At 43.7% G+C, this 24,912-nt stretch overlaps 5 protein-coding genes across 10 annotated transcripts; 3 read left to right on the plus strand and 2 right to left on the minus strand.

Annotated features, from left to right (window-relative positions):
- The first annotated feature begins 1 nt into the window (after nucleotide 1).
- On the plus strand, nucleotides 2-2,082 carry LOC132265243 (protein DDI1 homolog 2). The gene is made up of 3 exons (XM_059765824.1): nucleotides 2-386; nucleotides 512-1,438; nucleotides 1,514-2,082. The coding sequence occupies exons 1-3, from the start codon at nucleotides 122-124 to the stop codon at nucleotides 1,726-1,728; spliced, it is 1,407 nt and encodes a 468-aa protein (XP_059621807.1). The 5' UTR covers nucleotides 2-121; the 3' UTR covers nucleotides 1,729-2,082.
- On the minus strand, nucleotides 2,072-6,911 carry LOC132265180 (apoptosis-inducing factor 3). 5 transcript variants are annotated; one of them, XM_059765751.1, is made up of 4 exons: nucleotides 6,803-6,907; nucleotides 6,280-6,357; nucleotides 6,139-6,215; nucleotides 2,072-3,828 (listed from the first exon to the last, which is right to left on the minus strand). In XM_059765751.1, exons 1-4 carry the CDS (start codon nucleotides 6,811-6,813, stop codon nucleotides 2,159-2,161), a joined length of 1,836 nt encoding a protein of 611 aa, XP_059621734.1. In that variant the 5' UTR covers nucleotides 6,814-6,907; the 3' UTR covers nucleotides 2,072-2,158. The 5 variants fall into 5 exon arrangements, with proteins under 5 accessions (XP_059621734.1, XP_059621744.1, XP_059621759.1 ...); XM_059765761.1 differs by lacking the exons at nucleotides 6,139-6,215; nucleotides 6,280-6,357 and having other exon boundaries at nucleotides 6,803-6,911; XM_059765776.1 differs by lacking the exons at nucleotides 6,139-6,215; nucleotides 6,280-6,357; nucleotides 6,803-6,907 and adding an exon at nucleotides 5,968-6,009.
- Nucleotides 6,912-6,964: 53 nt separating this feature from the next.
- LOC132265271 (histidine protein methyltransferase 1 homolog) lies at nucleotides 6,965-8,380 on the plus strand. The gene is made up of 3 exons (XM_059765854.1): nucleotides 6,965-7,476; nucleotides 7,548-7,927; nucleotides 7,997-8,380. The coding sequence occupies exons 1-3, from the start codon at nucleotides 7,311-7,313 to the stop codon at nucleotides 8,378-8,380; spliced, it is 930 nt and encodes a 309-aa protein (XP_059621837.1). The 5' UTR covers nucleotides 6,965-7,310.
- LOC132265214 (acetylcholine receptor subunit alpha-like 2) lies at nucleotides 8,378-12,388 on the minus strand. Of its 2 annotated transcripts, XM_059765803.1 has the most exons (8): nucleotides 11,906-12,388; nucleotides 11,225-11,269; nucleotides 11,043-11,152; nucleotides 10,802-10,982; nucleotides 10,586-10,745; nucleotides 9,805-10,390; nucleotides 8,986-9,187; nucleotides 8,378-8,917 (listed from the first exon to the last, which is right to left on the minus strand). In XM_059765803.1, exons 1-8 carry the CDS (start codon nucleotides 12,101-12,103, stop codon nucleotides 8,723-8,725), a joined length of 1,677 nt encoding a protein of 558 aa, XP_059621786.1. In that variant the 5' UTR covers nucleotides 12,104-12,388; the 3' UTR covers nucleotides 8,378-8,722. The 2 variants fall into 2 exon arrangements, with proteins under 2 accessions (XP_059621786.1, XP_059621778.1); XM_059765795.1 differs by having other exon boundaries at nucleotides 11,043-11,269.
- A 36-nt stretch (nucleotides 12,389-12,424) lies between these two features.
- Nucleotides 12,425-24,582, plus strand: LOC132265233 (acetylcholine receptor subunit alpha-like 1). The gene is made up of 10 exons (XM_059765814.1): nucleotides 12,425-12,567; nucleotides 16,099-16,328; nucleotides 17,509-17,715; nucleotides 17,787-17,831; nucleotides 17,906-18,015; nucleotides 18,147-18,327; nucleotides 18,384-18,844; nucleotides 19,785-19,999; nucleotides 20,062-20,321; nucleotides 22,189-24,582. Exons 3-10 carry the CDS (start codon nucleotides 17,527-17,529, stop codon nucleotides 22,390-22,392), a joined length of 1,665 nt encoding a protein of 554 aa, XP_059621797.1. The 5' UTR covers nucleotides 12,425-12,567; nucleotides 16,099-16,328; nucleotides 17,509-17,526; the 3' UTR covers nucleotides 22,393-24,582.
- The last annotated feature ends 330 nt before the right edge of the window (nucleotides 24,583-24,912 follow it).

A 24,912-nucleotide genomic window follows, 5' to 3' on the forward strand; every position in this document is an offset into this window, starting at 1 on the left:
ACTGGTATCCGCAATTCAGTGTGCGGCTGTCAAAAGTGGTGCATTTATTTCCCAGAATTTCCGTTCGATTTCCCTCAGTTTCCCCTAGAATAGACCCAGGAGGGTACTGTGCATCGCCAGGATGAAAATCACAGTGACCACACTGACGGATTACATCTTCGTCCTCGATGTCTCCGAGGATCTGGAGCTGGAGAACTTCAAAGCGTTTTGTGAGGTGGAATCAGGCTTCCCAGCATCTGAGATCGTTATAGCCTTCAATGGTCGTCCTCTGCTGGACGATAAGAAGTCAATGAAGGACCATGGCGTGGCGGACGGCGACGCAGTGGTGCTGCAGCATTTGCTGAGCGCTGGCCAGGATGAGTTGGCGACTGGCGGCGGTTCCGGAGGTGAGTCAGAGTTGTGAGGTTAGGGCGAGAGATGATGCGGCGAAATGCCTTTGTGTGCCAATTGCGCGCTGCATTGGCCACCTATTTTTAATCTCGGCCACTGACCAGACATTTCACCCACGCAGGCACGCCGCAGTTGGACTTCAGCTCCATCCAAGTGCCAGGCGGCGGTGCTCTGAGCGGTGCGTTGACTGGTGCCTTGGGCGGTGCAGCGACGTCAGCAGCGCGTGGGCCGCTCACGGTGGCGCCTGAGGATGACCCCAAGATGGTCAGGGATATGTTCCTGAACAATCCCGACACGCTGGCGCTACTGAAGCAGAACAATCCTCGGCTCGCGGACGCCCTGACGTCGGGAAGCCTGGAAGCCTTCGCAAAGGTGTTACAGGAGCAAATGCAGGCTCGCGCTGAGCGTGTGCAGCAACGCTATAAGATGCTTCAGGCGGATCCGTTCGACACTGAGGCGCAGCGCCTTATCGCCGAGGAGATCCGCCAGAAAAACATCGAGGCGAACATGGAGGCGGCGATGGAGTACAATCCGGAGACCTTCGGTACAGTCGTGATGCTGTACATCAATTGCCGCGTGAACGGCGTGCCCGTGAAGGCGTTCATAGACTCCGGCGCACAGACCACCATCATGAGTGCTGGTTGTGCCGAGCGGTGCAATATCATGCGACTCGTGGACACGCGATGGTCGGGAATCGCCAAGGGCGTGGGCGTGCAGAAGATCATCGGCCGCATTCACATGGTACAGCTGCAGATCGAGAAGGACTTCCTCATCACTAGCTTCTCGGTGCTGGAGGAGCAGCCCATGGACATGCTGCTGGGCCTGGATATGCTGAAGAGGCACCAGTGCAACATCGACTTGCAGAGAGGCGTGCTGAAGATCGGCACCACAGGCACGGAGACGGCCTTCCTGTCAGAGAGCGATCTACCGGACTGCGCCAGACTTTCTGGGGCGCACGAGGATGAGTCAAAAGTCATGGCCGAGTCGGCGAAGTTAGCTGAAGATCGAGCCATCCAAGAGGCTCTCGAGAAGAGTAGACAGAATTTGCGTGAGTAATCCGTACCAAAAACTAATCAAAACATCATATTGTAACAGCTTCTAATAACCGTTTTGCACTCTTTAGCGTCTACGTCGACATCTTCGACTTCAGCGGCGCCGGCGACTAGCTCAGATCCTGCCACAAGTGTCCTGCCGACTGACCAGTTCACGGAGAAAGACGTAGAGGAAGTGTCGAAGATGGGATTCGCGCGTGACAAAATAATTGCGGAGTTGCGACAATTCAAGGGTGACAAAAGACAGGCTGTTGCGGCTCTGTTTGCCAAGTCACTGAAGTTCTAGGCAAAGGCAAGGCCAGTTAGTTGTAGGCGCTAGGCTAGGATCATAATTATTCATTTAATTTGAAGACACGGGATTTTGCTAATTAATTTCTTTTTCACGATAAAACAAAATTCATGGATGGGTGAATTTACACACAAATGTTCGAGAATTTTTGACAAGACTAATCAAGAGAAGTTTTATAAAGAAAAAAAAAGATGAACTTAGACGATAAAGAGATGAAATGATCATTAGAATTAGGAAATTGGAGAATTGAGGGGAGAGAACATAAATTGCTCACTGTCTCCGCAGATGTTCTTTTCTTTTTTATTGGTTAATAAATAAGAGGAAATGAAAGAAATGTGACTCACGAACAAACTGGCAATAATTTATTAACAATTCCTGGTAGATGCTCTTAAATTCCACGTGAATGTATTTACAAAGGAATGAGTGATTACTTCTTCTGACACGTGACGGTGGCTGTCCAAGCGAGCGGATCCTCCTCCAGGTCCTCCTTTCGCAACGTCTTACCCTGCGCTTGGAGTTCCGCGAACTGAGACACCACGGGATCTCGCTGGCACGAGCACACGCCAATCACTTTGCCGGACTCGTCGAAGTGATAAGCGATGAATTTGAGGTCAGGCAGGCTGCCGATGATGCGAATTTCATGAGCTCTGCCGTGTCCGGCGTAGCGGAAGGATTTGCCGAAGAGAACGGTCCAGAAGTAGGGAACAGCCTTGAGCTGAGTCCTCTTCCCGGACATGTTCAGCGCGGCAATCCTGCCGTGATACTGAGCCAGGCCAAAGTGGCCAATTGTGGCGCGATCCAGGCCGATTGAGTACACTGGGGCATTGGCGATGTCGCCGCCGACATAGACATTTTGGACATTCGCCTCCAGGAAGAGATCCGTGTCCACAGATCCATCAGGATTGAGTTCCACGCCTGAGCCCTTCATGAAGTCCGTGTAGAGCGTCGACCCCACGCCCATGATGCACAGATCAGCCCGGATTATCTGGCCATCGGTGAGTTGAACTGAGCAGAGCTTTCCATTCTCCTCCAGGCATCTCTCAATGCCACTGTTCATGGCAAATTGCACACCTTTTTCCCTGAACATCTGCATTATTCGTGCGCCAACCTCACGGCCAAACACTGGCTCCAGCGGCACAGATCCTCTGCCCACCACAGTCACCCTGGCCACCTTCCCGGCGCACCAGGCAGCCGCCTCGAGGCCGATGAAACTCACGCCCAGCACGACTATGTGGCTCTGCTTGGAAATGTTGCCAACGATGTACTGCGCGTCTACATAATCACGAATTGTGACGACATTGGGCAGATCTGCTCCCGGACAGTTGTGCTTCCTGGCCTTGGAGCCGGTGGCGACGTAGATTTTGTCGTACTTGATGATGTAACCGTTGCTGCAGGAGACAGCCTGATCCTTGGTGTCCAGCTTTGTGGCCTCAACATCAAGCATCACTTCGATGTCGTTGTCATCGTAGAACTCCTGCTTCCTCAGTAGGATCTTCTCAAGCTCTGAATCCATTGCCTTGTTGACTTTAATGCGATCGTACGGCAAGACTGTTTCCTTGCTGATCACCACAATCCTGCCCGTGAAGCCCTCCTCGCGCAGTGTCTGCGCGCACGTGACTCCCGATGGACCAGCACCGACAATGACGAAGGTCTTGACATTGTTGGGATCCCTCTTTGCCATCTCCTTCACTCTCTTGTTAGTCTCCAGTTCGGTGCGCTTGGCGCGCACTTTTACCTGTCCCGCCTCCACAGAGACTTGATAGCAGGGCAGAGAATCTAGGCCGGGGAAGTCCTCAATGTCTCCGGTGGTGAGATTGAAGCACGCTCCATGCCACTGGCATCGCAAGCGCCCATTGCTGAGCGCTCCGCTGGCCAGAGGAGCACCGTAGTGAGTGCACTTTGTGCCCAAGGCTGACAGCTTTCCGTTCTGACGCACGAGGAGGACTTTTCCAGCGTCCGTGAGGTCAAACTGCTTCATCTCATTCTCCTTGATGTCCTCCTCGGAGCACACAACGCCCTCCACGTAATCCACACCCAAATCGCGATCCATGCTGGATGACACACTCGCGGGATTGGATTTAGGCTCCGCTGGAGAATCTGCAAGAAGATGGAATGTGAGGATCATAAATTGAAGCCTATTAATCGAACATTTTCAGTCTAGACAGTGTGATAAAAAAAAGGTAATCTAACAAGTGATTAGATGATTTTCTACCAGATTTGCCCTATAAATACAACTGAATTAGAAATGAAACAAAGAGTTTGCAATTTAACCTATTCTTAGGCAACTTGTTTCCCAAATTGCCATTTAGAAGACTGTTTCTCCGTGTTTTGTCGTTGAGTGATAGAAATGCACATGACTTCTTGCATCATGTCTAAAAACAATGGCAATTACCATTTAGATTGAGCCACAAAAGTATGGAAATAGACGCGCACTTTTTCTTGCCGATGCTTTTCACAACCCTGTCATTAGCATTGCACTATGTTCTATGCTCTTCATGTGAAACGTGTGCTATTAATTAAAAAAAGAACACCTTCAATTCTCACGCGCTCATTGATTGATCTGCTGGATTTATCGATCGCTTTCGAATTCTATTCATGAAATTGATAAGAAGTAATGTGACAATTGTTTCCCTCTCAGCTTTATTGGCTTTGCCAAACTTTCTGATCTTATGCTGTTATGACTGTTATTTAATTTATTGCCCTGAACTCATTCAACACTTTTGCAGATCATTGCTGGATTGAAAAGGTCCACTTTCAAGGCAGCAATGAAGAAATTCTTTTGACGATCGTCACTCTCCTAATTGCCCTCGCGATGTGACATTGACTCTCTCTCTCAGTTTGTTAGTTTTTTGCGCTTACAACATAATGTCTCGCTTGATCTCATTACTTCTCTTTTTTATCTCGTGAAATTCGAGATTAGTGGCAATTTGGGAGGGAAATCCAAATATAAAATTGAGGCAAAGTTGCGGTGTGGAGGAAAAATTGCACAACTTGCAGAGGCGAAGCTGATACTTAAAGTGCGATGGCATGCAAAAGGGGGGAAATCCATCATGCATTATGGAAAGGAGCGCGAGTGTGTGTCAGAATTTGCACGGGGGCCCCAAGATAACATGACCAATGTAATATTGTCCGTGAATTGCTTGGCATTGGAGGAATAGTCGGACGCTCGGCATAATGAGGTCAATCTAATCTCTGTGCCTCACTTTCGTGTCTTGAATCGCTTCTCTTCTCAGGCTTTCCTTAAGCAGTCTCTCCCCTTTTGTCGGTGTGCCACAGAGTCGAGCGGAAGAGTGAAAAGGTCACACACGCGGTTCTGGAATAAGCTAATCACTCTCTTTCTCCGCGCTACTTTTTTATCCGATGACCACCCATCGTCAGCTCCCAACGCAAGCACTGCAAAAGTACTCGAAGTGGTCAGAAGATATTGCACAGTTGAGTGACAGAAGGGACTCTTCAAAAAATATGACAGGATTGAGGAAATATTTTTATATTCTTAGAGATCTTTTTGAGTTAAATAGGAATCTATAGATAGATTTCTAAAATTGAGTGCCAATAAGAGTTTCGTAAGACTTCTAAAGCAAAATTCTTGGCAATAGACGAAGAAGGAATGAAATATATCAATCAGTATCAAACTTGGTATCAAAGAAATGACAAGTTTAATACGCAATATGCTTCTGACAAATACTACACACTATAAAATAAAATGAGAGTTTTTATTACTAGCTTCTGAATGAATATCTCAAAATACTCTAAATTGACCAGATCAGGTAAGATTGGCATCGAAACACATCAAATGTGGGAAACGTAGCGATTCGATGCCGTTCATTTATTGTTAACCCTGTGATTTAAAAACGTGAGTCTCGCATTCACTCTCAATTTGCGCATTGTCTTTTATGACAAATCATTCTTTTCTCTTTATGAACAAACCAAGGACAGTTATTAAAATTCCCCTGAGATGCCAAATCTCAAATTCAATCAGTGGCTCGTTGGGAATTTTACTGGACAACAATTTCTTGGGTATTTTCAATGATCTCATCATCGCGTGAAGCGACAATCTCGAGGGACCGCTTGTAAAATCACTCCAACATTTTTTCCACTTTATCTCTAAGGACGCTCTTTAACTCCACGCGAAGGAGTGAATTACAGTGATTTTGCACCTAATCTCTGGGTGGGAAATGGTCCTCTCCCACTTCTGGGCGCCGCACTAACGAGGCAATTTGGGGGAGAATCACTTACGCGAAATCAACGGATTTCCAGCCTGGCGAACAGACAGATACTGGCCAGCGACGAGCGGGCATGGCAATTATTGTAAAAAGCGAGTTTGGGGCTCTGGTGGGGAGGCGCTCAAGGTTTCCCCATTCTATGAATCATGGCAAGAGTTACGCGGTGAGACTGAATGGGAATTACCAATATCTTCGTCAGCTGTTTTCGTGGAGGAGAAGTTTTTGCAATTGATGGAGCCCATCGTGAGCCAACTGGCGGATCTGGAAGTGCGGACAGAGAAGGATTAGAAGGCGAGTCACGGGGCGAGCGTCCGGCGATGCCCACCTGCCGCGTCCGATGGCAACTTCCGTCCGCGCTGACACGAGCGACGCGAGCTGTCGGCGGAGACTCCTCAGGTGGCACCTGGACAGGGCGAGTGCGAATGGTTAGCGATCCGACACACTTTTTAGCACCGACAGAGCATCGCCAGCGGCTTCTGGCCGGCAGTGAGAGCAGTGGTTTTGGGTCCGGACCCGTGCACAGCGCGAGAGTGACTGACCAGTTGGGCTGATGGCGACTCGACCATCAGCGCGCCTTGCGTCACTCCTCCTGCCCAATCTTCCGTCTGCGCGCCACAAGGTCAGTCACTCTCTCGAGTGGAAACTTGAGATTATTCAGCAGATTTTCCACCTGCCGCATTATCAAAGCGTGGAGGACTCCTTAATTGTGATTGATATTGCCTCCCGCCCCCGATTTGTGACTCCCAACACGTCCCAGGAGATAAGGAGAGCGACTCGGGCTGAGGACAGAGTATCGATTTGGGCAGAGGGAATGCTTGCGTGTTCGGCCGGTCAAGCGCGTTAATTACCTCGATATCATTTCAAATTGAGAAGATAGCACTTGGGCAATCAATAAGGCGCCAGCAAACAATGCCACACTTTCACTATTTTTCACCTTTTCACCCCTTCACTCGAGAAATTGTTTTGTGGTCTTTTCGGAAAATTCCGTCAAGAACATCCGATCTCGCGGAAGAAATCTTTGGTGCTGCCAAATCACAGCTATGGCAATCATGCGCGAAGCTGCTAACAAAGTGTTATTTCAAAGGAAAATTTCATTTTATTTACCTATTCTCCATGGTATATGAGAAAATTAATAAGAAAATTGATAAGAAAGTTATAAAGGCGAAATCTACAGTGCAGGTGTAAAATAAGATCTGCACAAACTTATAAATGAACTGTTTTGCTGCAAATAACGTGCTGCTATCGCAAATAGCATTGTGTGTATTTACCGGCAAAATTTTTTATTAGCAGAAGCGAATCAGAAAATTATTACAATTTTATTTCACTTTGGTGCACTGAAGAATCTGTAATTCCTGTATGAGCGGGTTTACCCAAACTTCGTGTGTTGAACTGCAGATGTCTCAGAAAGCAGTTGGAAGATCATCAAAAACACGTGTTTTTTGTTTACATTCTACCTCGAAGACGATAATGTTTCAATTCAATTTTAAAGTGGAAGAACAGGCCAAGGAGGATCACAAAGACGGTAAATCACAGTCTGAATCTCTACTTGTGGTGACGCAGTAGAAGTCATTCGAGGATTTCATTTACTTTCAGAGGATGAGGTGAAAAAGGAAAGTGCCAAAGAAGCCGCTCAGGTTGTTGCGTGCGAAGAAGTCTTTCCGGAAGGTTTCTCTGCGGAGGAGGATACTTCGGCGTGTACACTCTTCATCTCTGGCGACTTGGAGATTCCCATTCTAGATCCTGTCAAAGTAAGGAATGAGTCAGCTGAAGAGACGCACTCAGATCTCATTCCGGGGGTTTACGAGGGTGGCTTCAAAGTGTGGGAATGCACACAGGATCTCGCAGATTACCTGGTGGAAAATCTGAAGGGTGAGCTGAGTGGGAAAGAAGTACTGGACCTGGGTTGCGGCGCTGGACTTCTGGGAATTGTTGCTCTCAAGTTGGGCGCGGCAAAGTGCCACTTTCAGGACTACGTGAGTTTACCTGTTGTGTTGAGGCTCGAGGGACGGCAATTTGTGTATCCTCTGTTGTATGTTTCATAGAACAAAGACGTCCTGCAGAAGTTCACAATTCCCAACATCCTGCTGAATGCCGAGGCGGATGGGGAAGTTTCCATTGGCAAGTGCCAATTCTACAGCGGCGACTGGGGGAGTTTCACGGAAGCGACGGGGGACAGAAAGTTTGATGTTATTCTCACGTCGGAGACGATTTACAACCCGGAAAATAATCAGAAGGTAATTGATTTATTTGTGGGGAAGCTGAGACGTGGCGGGAAAGTTCTGCTCGCCGCAAAGACGTACTATTTCGGAGTTGGGGGCGGCTTGAGGCAGTTCGAGGGCATGACAAAGGGGAGAATGGCCTGCGCGAGTGTGTGGAGGAATTGTGAGGGTGTCTCGAGGGAGATAATAAAAATTGAGCACATGTAAATGCATAAAATTCATTCAAATCAATACAGAGATGTTGCGATTCTCCGGCGCGGGAGGGAAGAATACTGATATAGTCTCTAAAAGTGGGATTAAAATTGGCACTGTTTGTTAATCATTACATTGACAATTGGGGGCATCACACAGTGTCTGTGTTGGAGTGTTGAAACATGAAAATCACATCTCTCATTTTATGATTGCATATCGATTACACGCTACTTTCCGAGGGTGTGTTCAATACAAGTCTTTAAATTACTTTGATTATTTTGTATTGTAACTCGAGTATGTTAAGTTTTTAAGTATTTGTCGTGTGTGTTAAACTACGTTAGAAACAAGCTTCGGGATTTATTTATCCTTTATGGTGAGATTGAAGAGCTTCTGTGCGATTATCGAGTACTTCTTGTCAATTGGCTCCGTGGTGTCATACAAAGCCGGAGCCTCGCCCAGGATCATGACAGTGCCCCAAATTGAGGCGGTGGTGAAGATCCAGAGGAAGAGACGGTCGAGCACCATTGCAATGAATCCCCAGTCTTGATCCTCCTGCGAAAGAAATGAGGGCGTTCGCAATCTCTCGACTCGTGATTAATGGTCTCTTATCGTGCACTCACGGCATTGAATTCATCCTGACGCTGCATGTGATGCTGAATGAACATTACGTTGTGAATTGCCTTCTCCAACTCGAATGGGTACTTTTTGTGATTCTCTACGTCACTCATGGAATCATCCAATCCAGACATCACTGATGGGAGGCCGTTATAGCCGCCCAGGCTGCTCAAGCCGCCGCCCAAGGCCTCAACCAGGCCGCTGAATCTGCAAATCACACCGAAACTGTTAAATCACTCGCGGAATGTGTCAATCTGGAGGATAATCGTTGCCGAAGTAGCAAAGAAAGGTCGCCTAGACGTCGTAAAAAATCAATGAATGATTTGTGTGCAGAAATTCTGAGCTATATTTTAGCTAGTCTTTGAAAATTTATTGACCGACAATATTTGAACAGAATTTTTATGTGTTTTTGGAATCCCCGAGAAGTTTCAATTAAAGCTGTTTTATGTCTCTTTTGTTGTGAAACTTTGTTCTCTATGTTCCGAATAGAGTTAATTGCCTAACCATGTCAGACAAGATAGTCAATAAGAGGTAAAAAGTAATATTCAAGCCATTGTTTAGCCAGTAAAGACCTTTTGCATTGGGAATTTAAATACCCGGAAGGAATGGTTGAAAACTCATGCAAAAGCAGTCCATCGATTAAACTCTTCTCACACTCCCGAAAGCCCTCAAAACCCTTGAGATAAAGCTGCACGAATTAATTTTAAGCTGTTGCGTCACGACTGTCCAACAAATTAAATGTGGGGAACAAATGGCTCCGCCCGAATGTTCTGGGAGATTAAATGATTAGGTCGATGAGTGTTTTAGTTTGCAATTGGGCTCACCTGTTGGTGGCCGTGGTGGTGTGCAGTCCGTTGCAGCCGCCCGTTCTGCCCTGCATGTGGCGAATGGAGTCCGGACTGGAGCCGCCGGAGTTGCACTGGATCTGGGCCTGAGCCACAAGTGCGGCGCCGAACTTGGACTTCTTCAGGTTCTTGCCGTAGTTGATCTTGCGCGCGGCCAAGTCCCTAAGGAGGTCCTTGGGAACGCGCATGAGGAGGAGCTTTGGAAGACGCTTGATGAAGAAACTCCGCACCCAGGGCGCCATCTTGTGCGTGCTGGGCTTGCGGTAGTGAATATTGAGCACGAGGATGGTCATGACGACGCTGAGGCCGACGAGAAGCATGGTGAAGAGTAGGTATTTGCCGAGCAAGGGGAGCGCGAGGGAGGTACTTGGGATGATTTCTGATATCAGGAGGAAGAACATGGTCTGGGACAGGAGGATGCTGATGCAGAGGGCGATCTTCTCGCCAGAGTCAGCTGGAAGGTAGAATACCAGGACGCTGAGGTAGGAAATTCCCACGCATGGAATGATCAGATTGACGGTGTAGAAGAGGGTCTTGCGACGCAGAGTTATGTTAAAGAAGATGTCTGCAAATATTGAAGGGAAATCACGACTCGTTGAGGAGATTACATAAAATGTCCAGTTCATGAGACTGATGAAAAATTCAGACTATCTTCCAAGATTGCGCGGTCTTACGAGAGGTTTTCGCATATTGGTGTCTCAATTGTTCATAAAATTGTGTTGGAAAAATCACTTTTAACGAAGACAATAGGATGACTTACCGGGATATGGCTCGGAGCAGCAGGGATAGTACTCCTCGTGTCTCTCGGCGGGCACTCCCAGAATGTCCCACTCGACGCTGGGGTAGAACTCCCTTAGCTCAATCCCAATTTCCACTTTATTGCCCTTGTCCTTCTTCTGATCCTTGTGCTTGAGGTCAATCTGCAATAAAACCTCGGTCATTCGACCGTCATCATTATCTCATTTGAGCATCGCACCTGAAAGCCGTCGTACGTCCACGAGCCGAACTTCATGAAGCACGTCTGCTGGTCGAATGGGAAATAGCGCACATCAATCTCGCAGGAGGATTTAAAAATAGCCGGCGGCGTCCAGACCACCTTGCCGGTGTAGTGCAGGATTGCCTTAGTCATTGTCGTCACGACGTACTCGCCGTCGGCACTGAAATCAGAGCACATGTCAGGCGGTTGGGTGGAATTTCTCAGAGAACTCCGGACTCACTTGTTGTAGAGTACAATATCGGGAAGCCATATGTGCTCGGATGGGACGTACAGCTCAGTCACGCCGCCGTATTCAGCTGGATCCCATATAAATTTGTAATCTTGCCACTCCTGACGAGAGACATTAATGGGAATTATGTAAATTAATAACTTGCGCCTCGCCTCCGTCATAAGGGTACTCACATGCTCCAACCACACGTTTGTTGTGAGAATTTGATCCTTGAGATTCTGAAAGAGAGAGCGAAGAAATTGGTGATGATAGGGTGGCTCCTCGGCTACAAGTTTGCGGTTGTGAATTCAATTAAGGACTCGCTCTGCCTTTTATTCACAGGGGCGAAATCAAAGACAGAGTGTATGAAATCTTAATAGTTGGGGGCGTAGAAAGTTATACAGTCATGAAGATTGAATGGCAGTGGAAAAGTGGAAACTTGAAAAATCTTCTCTAAATTCCTTCTCCACCCATCAGAAGCTACATAAAAGCATTTTGGCGACAACTTGAAGGCACACTTCTTTCAAGGGATAATTTATGAAAGGAGCCTCTCGTGGTCTCTCTCGCACGGTCTCTCTCACTTTTGGGTGGATCCTGTCGGTTGGCAGTTCGCAAAGACAACGAAGAAAAGGAAGTGATTTTGAAATTTATCTCCGCTCTATTTAGTCCCCCTTCATAGTCGTCACAGTTTCTTATAACAGGAGTTGTAAATATTTTATTGGCAAGTATGTGACAAAGTTCTTCGCAAGTTGACCCTATTTGCGCCACGGCAAAAAAACACCCATAAATACATTTATGTTGCGGGGCGTGCGGAGCGAGGGGCTGGGTTCATTGAGGCTCCGCCGGAAAGTTGCTGTTGTGCGTTTTCTACTCACCAGATCAATGAGTTGTGACAATCGGAGGCCCAGCTTCACGAGCACTGTGTCGTTATTGTTGCTCACGGGTCTTATTAATCTATTGTAGTTGCTCAGTAAGTCGTCATAGAGTCTTTTGGCGTCGGGATTAGCACTCGTTGGGTGGAGTAATTGATAAATTACGCACAGGACAATGATTTGTGATAGAGGTCGTGGCATTATGTTGCTATGTTGCTATCAAATGGACTGGAAATTGTAGTTTATATCATTATTTATGCGCTGCTGCTGGGCGAATTCTCGGGCACTCTCGCTATTGAACTAGATGTGCAGCATCCTCTTAGGTTGCCAGTCACCACAATTGCGCGAATGAGCGAAGGGTTGATTGGGGGACACACACATGAAATTAAAGCGTGATGGCACGTGTGTAAAATAATGGAAACAACTTGAGAAATAGATTATTTGCCGTGGCTGTGAAAGCTTTTACTGACTGTCCGTCGTACACTATTTTCACAGTGGAGAGCGCATCCGTGAGCTGGATTTTTACAGGAGTGCTGCCGCCCTTTCACTCAGCATCACTGCTGAAGCCATAAGGCGGGATGGCCTGTCGTCCCGCTCAGACTACCACTGTGCCCTGTGCCGATCGATGGGAAAAGCGCATGACAATTGATTCACATTGGGAAATGGTAAGGCTCACAGTTTTCGTATCGCTGTGTCTGATCATTTTTCGAATAATACAAATCCCAGGTTGTGAAATCGGACGACAGGGATTTCATATCTGGCTTTGTGTTACTGGCGATATTCATCTCTAATTTATCCGCCAACAATGCGATTTTCATAAAAATCAAATCCCACGAGGGTTCAAAAGGCGAATAGTCCATTTTAGTGAGCCCTTAAACACACCCTCCCCACGTCACGATGCAATCATATTTATTGTGCGATGAGAAAAGGTCCGAGGCAGTTTAAGGATTGAGATTGACTCGTTTATGGTGTGGCTCACCATATTGTCACCCCTTGATTTCCATATCCGTAAAACCCCAGCCATTCGTCACACGAGAAGATGACAGAGGAAATTTAATTATTATTTAATGAATCGAATTTCCTTCGCACCAGTGAAGGTGAAATGATGCATTATGACTGCAGATAAGGCAGGAAAATACGCCCCAGATTGGCGATAAGGAGTCATGTTGCAGTGCCAGATTGAAAGTGCTGAATTATAAAATGGCAATTTAATTAATTTTACACAGCACACTCTGGTCGAATAGTATACCGTCAATTGCTGAGCTGTGTGCTGTTGATGGTAATGCACAGCTCAAAACTACTCGTGACGACCAATGGGGAGATTTGGGGCGAAAAGTGGTCATTTAGAATAATCAAAATGCATAGATAAGCACATGGAGCTCGTGGCTATGATGATTGTATAGTTCTGGCCGAGTACTTTTCGTGTCACACACAACACAGTGATTGCGAGAGCTTTCGAATCCTCCACTTTAATATTATTTAGTATTATTTTACATGAAAATTTCTGTTTTCAAAATAACTCCTATTATTGGGCGGAAGTTGAGCAATTTTGGCCACAAGGATTTCCCATTTACAGTAGGAATGTAAGCAAAAGTTCTACTAGGATAATTTGATGTTGTGTCTAATATAAATTGTATAGCTTCCTCAGTTTGGGCGTCGCTGAATTTAGAGAATTTAGTAGGGAAATTCTTGGAAAGACTTGTATTAATAAACATGATTATCCAGAGTTTTTAGCTGTCTTGTCTATCAATCTGACTTCTGTTCCATGATAGTATTCTGCAAAATATAAAAGTTTCAGAAAAGCTTTTTATCGCAAGACACCTAGAATTTCTTAATGTCTGAATCATTTGCATTACATGGAAGTTGATTTGGAGATCGCGTTTCGCCAAGCGTTCTAATCCCGTCTGCGTCAAAGAGATTTCGCTCTTCTGGTGAGCTCCACCTAATCCAACGACATGGAAGCGTCCGAGTGGATACTCTGGAGACTCTGTGACAATTTATCGCTCATAAAATTTCATTTGGACTAATTATTTGTGCCACGAGGCGAGAAAGAATAGCAGAATGTATTGCAGGCCAAATGTTTAAAGTTCGTGAACTGTTTACCAGTGTTGTGTGCGAGGGTTGAAATTGAAGTGAAATGCGGTTACTAATTTTGATGTTGCGGCCTCAGTGTTCTCGTGTGTTGTTTGCTCAAGTGCTGGGTTTTGCAGTGCCCAATACGTGTTCACTGAGAGCGACCAAACCTAGTAATCCGTTGGTTCATTCGCCCTGCGCCCCAATTTACCCTATATACTGAACATAATATCGACTTGAAAGCCCTCCTCGGCGGCTCCTCGGCCGCACTCGCGCGAGTCCTAATGGCAAAGGCAGCGCCCCATGGAATTCACAGAAAACTGAAGGATGGCCCGCGGTGGCGATGCCCTGAGGCTTTGGGTTGGGGATTGTTGTGTGGAGATGTGGCTGATCGCGTTTGTCCAGGGCGAGAGACGGGGCTGTGGACGGGCTCTGGGGGCGGACAATGGTTGATGGGGACAAAAGAATAAATTTCCAGCAGACGTACAGACGGTCCATGGATGCGCAATTTGCCGTGAAGCCTGTGCGCAGTTGCGCACCCCCGAATCCTCTGCAACCTACTCCAGTTGCTTCACAGAACCCGCAGATTGAAGAAATCGCTCGAAAGTTTATTGAAAGCGCGAATTGTTACCATTAGATTTTTTAAGACTAAATCACTTCCACTAATAAATAATGACTCTTTATTTTGTCGCACGCCCTAAAATGCACTTGTGAGTTGGGCTGTTCGGTGCCACCCAATTGAGAAATTGTGAGTTCATCTCCACCCTAACAGACAAACCCCAACGAAGAGAGAGGCGTATGTTGGATGACGGCGGCGGAATATAGTTGGAGAATTGAAGGGTGTTAAATGAGTTCTCAAAAGAAGTGGAAAAAATTCGACCTTATGTAATTAACAAATTATTGTGCTGCAATGTATCATGACGCGGTGTGAAAGTGATGATAGAGTTACATGATTTATAACTTCTTCGCTCGCAAGGCTTTCTCAAACACACAACTCTCCATTCAGTAGAGGATTTATAGGAGGGCCCGGAGGACGAAAGGAAAAACGTATAGGAGTTTTCTCTTTGTGGGGAGAAATTGAAATGAATGTGGTAATAGGGCGATACTTGCTGGGCTGGAAAAAATCATATAAATTGCCATATCCGCCAGTGATAAGACAGTGTGTGAAGTGTATTTTCACACTGTCCCGGAGTGAGAGGATGCTTTTGAGCCCTTTTCCGCCCTCCATGGCGCTGGCTCCTTGTTCCCCACTTGAGCGTGAAAAAGCACGCCCAAGACCATCTTAAATTCGATGGAGACACACACAAATATGTACATAGCATGTATAGGGATTAAAGAAACAAAGGAAGTGATCACTCCGTCCAGTTGCTGGTGGAAAAAAGCTCCTCTTTCTTTTCTTCGTTCTTTTTTTGAGCCTGTGATAAATCAATGCTGTAAATTACACATGGTGAATTTGCATTGCCTATCGATTTTCTTGCTAACTTTGCGGTTTTTCCAACTGTATCAGCATTATTTTAATCCTTATGACTTTGGGAAATTCATCAAAATCAACCACACATTGTGCAATTTTGTGCTCATTGTGGAAGTTTTCAATGGTTGCCGCGCGCGAACCACGAAGCTATGTAATGTTGTATTTTTTGGTGATTCTGGGCAAACAAATAGTTAAACCCAGGGATATATTATTTCCACTGACGCATTGTCCACTCCGCCAGCAATGGCACACAATGTTTTATTGTCCCTTTTCTTCCATCCTCTTTCACGCGAAATGTGCTATAAAATATAATTGTTTTGCTGTGTGTCGAGAGAGTTGAACTGAAAATTTCAGCCAATTTAGTTTTTGGAATTTACATTTAGTGGAAAATGAAATATGGCTGGTTTTTAATTGTTGATTTTTCCCAGAACCTTCAGCGAGTAGGCAGAAAATAATGGGTTGGGCTCTATCATTGCACATCGTCCTCTCTCTGCAGATTCAATCTAGGCGTTTTTAACTTCATCATCATTTGTGCGCGATGAACATACAGACGAGATTGTGTGCTATGTAGATAATATAACAAATTAATCTAGTTTTGATAACACACTGCTAACAAATGACTGTGAAAGTGAGTAACTTTTATGTCGTGTAGCCGAAATGATGCTTTCTGGCCAATTCTCCCAAATATGAACTCGACACACAAAATATCGCTAACACTGGCTGTGGCTTATCGGAAAAAATTAATAACATACTACGTGTAGTGTGGTGAGTTCTTCCTCTGGATGTGCTTGTCTTCAGTATCAATAATCTGGACGACGGAGACGACTTCTCAGGAGCGCTAGGCTGCCACTCGCAGGCGATGAACCGACGTGCAAATCGACCGTGAGTACACACCCCTTTTCATGGGCGTAGGCAGGGTCGCGGGGGCCAGTTTTCCCTACTCGGGTGCCAGTTTCCCACGGATCTTTTGCTGCAGTGCCTCCCAAAAATTTTCTTTTTAGATATACATATTCATGTATGTAGCTGAAATCGGATTTTCAAGAAATTGGTACTTGAGTATCAATTTTTACTGTAGTTTTGAGATCGGATATCTTATGAAAGCTTCGTAAAAAGACCCTTAGCCTACAATGTTATCAGGATCAAAGTTACGATTCTCAAAATCCTTCACTTATTAGTATCAGTTTGGCTGTTGATTATGCCTGAACAGCTTGAAAGGATGCGAATCGTGTGTTTGGAGGATGTACCTTACTTTTACAATAAGAAACAATTCATAGGTATAAACTATAGACTGTGTATTTAAATGAATATTTGTATGAAATTCATTTTGAAATGATTTTTCACGCGATTCTCCATTTTATAAATAAGCTTTATAATTCATAATACACTCAAAAATTGATTATGCTGACTTTGTTTAAAAATATTGAAATAAATGAATTAATGATTTTTTGTGTCAAATTAATATTTAAGCGCTTTGGCAGGAAGTTAATACTTCTGGGAAATGTAATGATAAAAAGTATTGTATCCCAATGTTTTATTATTTCTATGGCTACGCCCATGCACAGTCCCTTTTTAATTGCAAGGATAAAGAAGCATTGTGACAAGAGCATATCAAAGTGCGGTAATTGCTAGGGAGATCACGAGGCGGAATGAATTCCTCCACACATTAAATATCCATGCAGAAATATCCCAGATGTATATCCTGAGGAATTCAAGCAATCTGATACATACCTTTCATCCTAGCATTAGTGACACTAGACCCAGAGCTACCACTATTAAATATTGAGGAATTTTACAGCAAAATATGAGGCACAATCCGCAAATCCCCACTCACACTGGGATTAAAGTCTTTCTCTCACACCCTGTCGAAGCCCATTAAATCCATCGAGGTGGGCGTTTTCCTTCACGTGGAGTGTCACATTCAAATTACATTAAAGGCAGTGGGAAGCGAGATGTCCCCTCGGGAGACCCCCTTGACTTTCGTGTCCTCGCCGGTTTATCTTGAGAAAATTTATAATGAATCTCTGTAGGAGAAAAACTGTTTCTCTCTTGTTCCTCTCCATAGGGATGGACCTGGCCTAAGATGGGGAGCGTGTTGTTCACAATTGTGTTCGTAGCGTTGCAAATTGCCACTGGACTGGCCAATCCTGACTCAAAGCGACTGTACGACGACCTATTGAGCAATTATAATCGTCTAATTCGGCCTGTTGGCAATAATTCTGATCGTTTAACTGTGAAAATGGGCTTGAGACTGTCCCAATTAATTGATGTTGTGAGTATCGACTTGACTTTTCCACCCCATCGCGTGCCTTAAACACATCGCTAAATTTTGGCTTTTTGCAGAACTTGAAAAATCAAATCATGACGACAAATGTTTGGGTAGAGCAGGTAAATATTTCCCAGGATTCTACTTACGCCAATAATTCAAAAACTCACCCATTCAATTGATTGATTGCCCGCAGGAATGGAATGACTATAAATTAAAATGGAATCCAGACGATTACGGCGGAGTGGATACATTGCATGTTCCGTCTGAGCATATATGGCTACCAGACATAGTGCTGTATAACAAGTAAGATGGGCTCTTTATTGCACTTTTATTGCATCTCCATGTCAGGAATATTTTCATGTAATTACGAGCTGTTTATAATGGCAACTTATGGTAAACTCGTTGGGCTTTTTTCCCTTCTTCCACACTTTCAGTGCTGATGGAAATTATGAAGTGACAATAATGACAAAAGCAATTTTGCATCATACGGGTAAAGTAGTGTGGAAACCTCCAGCTATCTACAAGTCCTTTTGCGAAATTGACGTAGAGTATTTTCCATTCGACGAGCAGACATGTTTCATGAAATTTGGCTCATGGACGTATGATGGCTACATGGTGAGCTTCGTCCACTTCGCACAGCAACCACATCGCACTAAACCACTTCTTTGCAGGTCGACTTGAGACATCTGCAACAGGCTCCTGATTCTGACAATATCGACATCGGTATCGATCTCCAAGATTACTATATTTCCGTGGAGTGGGACATAATGAAAGTGCCAGCAGTGAGAAATGAGAAGTTCTATAGTTGCTGCGAAGAACCATATCCTGATATCATATTTAACATAACATTGCGGCGAAAGACATTATTTTACACAGTGAATCTCATAATACCGTGTGTGGGCATCTCATTTCTGTCCGTGCTTGTTTTCTACTTGCCAAGTGATTCCGGTGAAAAAATCTCACTTTGTATTAGCATATTGCTATCGCTCACAGTGTTCTTCCTGTTGTTGGCCGAAATCATTCCGCCGACTTCACTCACAGTGCCACTACTTGGAAAATACCTACTCTTCACTATGATACTCGTCACATGCTCCGTCGTGGTGACCATTGCCGTGTTAAATGTAAATTTTAGGTGAGTACCAAATCATGTGCTCACTTTCTGCACTGCAAGCCGTTAGAATATTGTGACTATGTTGCACATTGTGGGAAAAATAATGAACAATTTAAATCAGTATAAAAGGCTTCTCATTTATTCATTGAATGAAGTATAAAATTTTCATTAAACCCATTTGCAACAATTTTCATTGACCAATATTGACGCTATTACGATGAAAATGCAGATAAACACTCGAAATCCATATTTTTCATACATGTTTCTGATTTTATATGCCGATAAATAATGGTGTAAAGCTTTTTTTCTATTTTGGCACTAGTTTAGGGGAATTGTGTCGAAAATAGAAATTTCTCCACATGAAAATTGCATTTTCTGTCAGATTTCGGAGATAAATTTCAAATTTCATTCTGAATGTGCTTTGAAGCACAATTCTGCACTTTTTAAGCCAGAAATGTTTTTGAAAGTATCACAAAATTATTGCGATATTGTTTATTTAATCGAAACATGTGAAAAAAATTGTTGCGGTGGAGTTTTTCATTCAGAAAAGAGTCCAAAATAATTTAAAGTTTGCCAAAAGCCCACAAGAGAGGGTGAGAATTATCCAGAGACCTTACAAGAATTAGAAAATATCCTTTGAACGCTTTGTAAGCAGAAAAAGACGATAGTTTGAATTTTCCTCCCACGTTTGGTAACGTGTAATTTCACGTGCAAGGCTCCAGAATTGCCGTGCGCCAAGGAAGACGGCAGATAAATAAATTTATATACGTGCTCTGTGGGTGGGAGAGATTGCGGCTGTGTTGGGATTGAAGAGGCAGAAAATCCAATTTGGCCTTTCTTCCTTGAGAATTCCCACAGGAAAACATTGCACTAATTTACACGGAAATATTCACTTGGTGCCATTTCCGCCTTTTTCACCGCACGTCGATAGGGTTTATAATACTTTATATGTGGCATTTAGATCTCCGGTGACACACAGAATGGCACCGTGGGTGCAACGGCTGTTCATTAGACTCCTGCCGAAGGTTCTGTGCATAGAGCGGCCGCCCAAGGAGGCGCCGCCCGAGGACAACACGCCGCAGGACGTGTTAACCGATGTTTTCCACGTGCCGCCAGATATTGATAAATTCGTTAACTACGACAGCAAGCGCTTCAGCGGGGACTACGGCATTCCAGGTGAGTGACGTGCGCTGCAGTGCGCGCCCGCTGGTGCTGATTGTTGCTCTTGAAACTTAAAGTCCTGCCGCCGTCGCGGTTCGACGTGGCCGCTTCCGGTGGGATGGGGCCGTGCTTCGGGGAGCCACCGTTGCCTGCACTGCCACTGCCCGGCGGGGATGACGATCTCTTCAGCCCGGCCAGCCAGGACGACCTGAGTCCCACGTGCTGTCCCGACCTCAGCCCTACGTTCGAGAAGCCAATAATGCGTGAGATGGAGAAGGCTATGGAGGCATCGCGATTCGTGGCGCAGCATATGCGGAATAAGGACAAATTCGAAAGTGTAAGCATTCCGAAATCACTAGCCGCTCCGCACGACGGCCCGAGAGCACGAGAGCGAGAGGAAAATTTGGGTGTGGCTGATGCGTTTGGCATCAATGTTTCGGTAACCGGGTCACGTCGTTCTCCTCTTTCTTTCTCTCGCTCTCTTTCTCTCCCTCTCACTTACCCCATCCCCAAAGCTGTGTACATGCACAGCGCCCGCATAGCATAGACTGCCATAGACGTACGAGAGTAGACTTTGCCTATCTGCCCGCCCTGTGCTATGTGTGTACATAGCAGTGGCAGACGGAAGTACACCCATGTTAGACGAAGAAATTGGGAGGCCGTAAAGTTTTCTGCTGAAATGATTATTATTAAGATGGAAATCTCTCCTCTTTTTTCTCTCCTTGCATGTGGCACTTATCAGGCACGAAATTTTGATTACTCGAGAGGAGATTTCTTGCATTCGCCTCACACTACACACTCACCATTTTTACGTCATTCAATATAAAACATTTATCACGCTCGCCTCCTCATTATGCTAAATGCCGAGATGTGAAATCCAAATTGGGCCGAAGTGGAGAAGGACTTTTGGAGTATTTTGCAAGATAAGAAAATACAATATAATATTAATGACTGTGCTGTGCGAGTGCCAGGCGTCAGGAAAATCACAAAAGTAGTAACTCCGAGAGTAGTATATTAATAATGTGCTCGGCGGTGGGGGTGAAATTTGCCAAACTTTCCACATAAAAGGCGAGAGTCTGTCGAATGTTGTGTGCTAGAAATGATATGCAATGGAGTAAAAAACACTTACTCTCGAAGATCCTATCGGAAATTATGGGCACTCGGGATTAGAAGTTAGAAATAACAATGACGGCAATGAAATTGGCAGATATTGTAGTTGTAATGATCAGTTAAGTGCATTAGTTACAGTTCTACTTTCACTTTTATCTGATAACTTCAAATTTTCTTGCGAACTTATGATAGACAGAAATATATGTGAATTTCCATCCTTTGAACCTTGATAAATTCTTATATTGAACCATTGAATTACAAAAGATTGAATTTATGTAAACAATTATTCACGACGGCGCATTTTCAGGGCGGTTTTTGATTCAACATTTGGGAAAGGCACAGATGTTGTGCCTAATGTGGATTTCATAGATTAAGCTGAATTTAAAAGAGATTTTGGCCAAAAAATTCAGGACTTACAATAACTGTCATAACACTTGACTCATTTGAAATTGATAGAAAGAAATGAATAATCGATAAAACTCATTTCGAATCTTTTTGTGTATATCTATAATGCATTTCTACTCTATAAGCGGAAGAACACATCAAGACCTTCTGCACTGGTCCAATATGAACAAACTTTCTGCACAAATATTAATGTTTTGAAATTTTTTTGCTCAATATTTGCAAAATATAAAAGTTTACTCACACATTGATGAGAATTTGAAAGTGAGTACAAAACGTTAGCATATTTTTCAAGGAATCTGAATTAGCGAGACTTGGGATAAATTAAATTTGAAAGTTCTACATATTAGTATAATTCATTTTTGATTACTTCATTTCATGATTTTATGGAATGACCACGGAAAACACTACACTTTTACTATAGTATGAGGTCAGTTTTCTATTTCTATCTCTGGTCAAGTCATAAAAGACGAGAGATATCACTGTTATAGAGGTGCAAGAATCTTGCTCAGATGTGCGGGTCGTCCTTTCTCCATTAAATTGTTCCCATAATTCACGATGTGCTCCATTCTATCTATTTCCCCCCTCACAGATTCCGCCTAGTGTTTGTGTGTAATATGGAATGATGGTGTTGAAAAATTCATAAATGATTATTGTTTTTCTCTCCCCATGTGTTTCATCTCCCGGGACAGGTGGAAGAGGACTGGAAATACGTTGCAATGGTTCTGGATAGATTGTTTCTCTGGATATTCACGATCACGTGTATCGTCGGGACGGGTCTAATACTTTTTCAAGCACCTAGTTTGTACGACACGACACAGCCAATTGATATTATCTACTCGAAAATTGCCAAGAAGAAGCTGGAGTTGCTGAAAATGGGTAGCGACGGAGTATAGCGACCACTAGGGTTCGCAGCCGGATACTGGAACATGTTTCACAGTTGGCTGCGAGCCCTGGTCGAAGAAGCTGCTGCTGCCCGGAATTAAACCAGCAACAGTTCACAAAACATTATACCAGAAAGTGAACCTCCCATTCACAAGCCGTGAATTGAACTTTATAGTGTTTAGAGGACGACAAAGAGGAGGTGAACTTGAGGGTATTTTTTCTCTGACAAAAGAGAGATAGTAAGAAGGATTATTCCTGAAGTGGAGCCGCACAGTTATCATTACAAGAGATGAAGTGACAACAAAGAGAATTACCAAGAACATAGTATTTTAAGGTATATACAAAATATAAGTGAGAGAAATTGATTATTTCCCCTTCGTTCAGACACTCTCCATTCAGCACTGCGGTAGTTGGACATGGGGTGGCATGACTTACACGAGTGTTCAGCAAACAAGCGAGTGTTGTTGCTAATCTTCCGTTTGATAGAGAAATTGAAGCACAAATTAATTGTACTGCTCCATAAGTTAAGGTCCACACAATAGATATATGACACCAAATTAGTTGTGAGAACTCCAGAGACTTTGAGGATCCGACGCCTCGAGGCGTGATCCTCTCGAAGCACGAAGTCACTGTTATTTTCCCATGCAGTCACACGAGCACAGGAAAGTTAGTGTTAACGCCATATACATTAGTTATAGAGATGAATAGAGTAATGTTGCAACCAACGATTCTTCCCAATCATAAATTGCCCACAGTACAAATTGTGACCCAAAAGTTTCCTTTTCATCACAAATTCGCTCGCGTTGAATTGCCTAGTTATGAATATTTCTTCCAAAGACATGGCAAAAACACAGAGAATAAAATGCTTCCCCGCACTGTCGAAGAGCCTTCGTTCTGAACGAAAGAGACATAAATTGAAGAGGATGGAGCAGAAGAGTTCATAATTACTTGTTTATCCGTGATATATAGCAAGAATAAATCAAATTTAATACGTCAATAACATATGGATAACTTAACAATATAGTAAAAAACATTTAAAACAACATTTAACAATAACTAACATTTTGTGGCTATTTTTATATTCATAAGATTATCATATTAACTCTTTAGGTAAAAACAAGGAAAGGATGATGAGAATATAAAGTAGAAAAATTGTTTTATTTTAGCATAAACAAAACAACTCAACGAGAACATAATACATAGGATAATGGAAAAGGTGTAAATAGGCATTTGTACGTACTTAATAAATGAAGAATGATTTTCCAGATCGAAATTGTTAACTAGTAGTGAAGATAAAAACATGAGTAACAACTTCAATGCTATGAAAATGGAGGCACGTGGAATTTCACGGAGGATAAAGATGCAACAATACATCATGCAGAAGTTAAGGTGTGAAGAAAACCTCATGAATTTTATATATACAGCTAAAAAGAATTGTCGAAAAATAGCATTATATCTATTGAGATATTTTCTGCACAAGTGGAATTGAAACATATTTTATTTGCATTATAATATTGCCCTTGATTCTGAAGCCGAAAACTTATATAAATTAACTTCATCAACTTTGTAACGTTCATTTTACTACCAAATCTTCCCATTCAGTCCAAAAGGTGAAGGAAAAAACAGTAGAATCATTTTTATATTACGAAATGAGAATTTGTATAAATGTTAACATGCGATAGAAAGATGAAAATTGTGTCTGAAATGGGCAGAAAGATGATATTTGGTTTCTAACATGATGAAATTGATACTACGATATATTTTAAAATGGTCTTAAAGGTGATACCATGTGAAGTCACGTGAAAATGGGAGTTTTCACCTCTCGAAATGTCTCTAGAAGAAATTTCTATACAACATACAGGGCTTCTTTTGTATGAGTAGACGAGAAAGGAGAGTTGAGAAATAGATTTGCGGTCAAGAGGTTGAGAGACAAGGGTGAAATGGAGTTTCCAATGATTTCTATATTGTTCCATCCGCACAGTAGATCGGCGCGATCAAGCAATAAAGTCCTCCGTTCAATGAGATATTGAGAGAGAGGAGGAGGAATGTTGACTATGAGGAGACACATAATGTTGTGTCACCCACTAGAGAATAGTATTGTGAAGTCCTGATACGAAGAAAGATAGCGAAATGGTAATATTTCACATCTTCTTATCACACAAAAGCCACCACACACACACCCAGTTTGTAATAGAGTTAAGTGAATAAGAAAAAGTAACTATGAATAACACCCAATATAAAGGAGAAAGGAAAACGATAAAGTATTGATAACACTAATATTAATAATCATATAATGATAAATGCTAAAGGTATAAAATAGGAATAGAATGAAGGGCATTAGAAGTGTTTGACAGTCGTTGATTTGCAATTCAAATGGCAAATCCCCCGCATTAATTTACCAATTTTGTATGGATTCAATTTCGCCATGAGAATAGATGAGAAAAGTGTCAGTTCTGAGTGCTTCCCAGCCTGTGGACTCTCTTGTTGGGCTTCCAGAGACCGGCTCTATCACTCTTCCCTTCATGGGGGAT

The sequence above is a fragment of the Phlebotomus argentipes genome, unplaced genomic scaffold, assembly GCF_947086385.1.
Source record: "Phlebotomus argentipes unplaced genomic scaffold, Phlebotomus argentipes genome assembly contig_6, whole genome shotgun sequence".
Lineage (NCBI taxonomy): Eukaryota > Metazoa > Arthropoda > Insecta > Diptera > Psychodidae > Phlebotomus > Phlebotomus argentipes.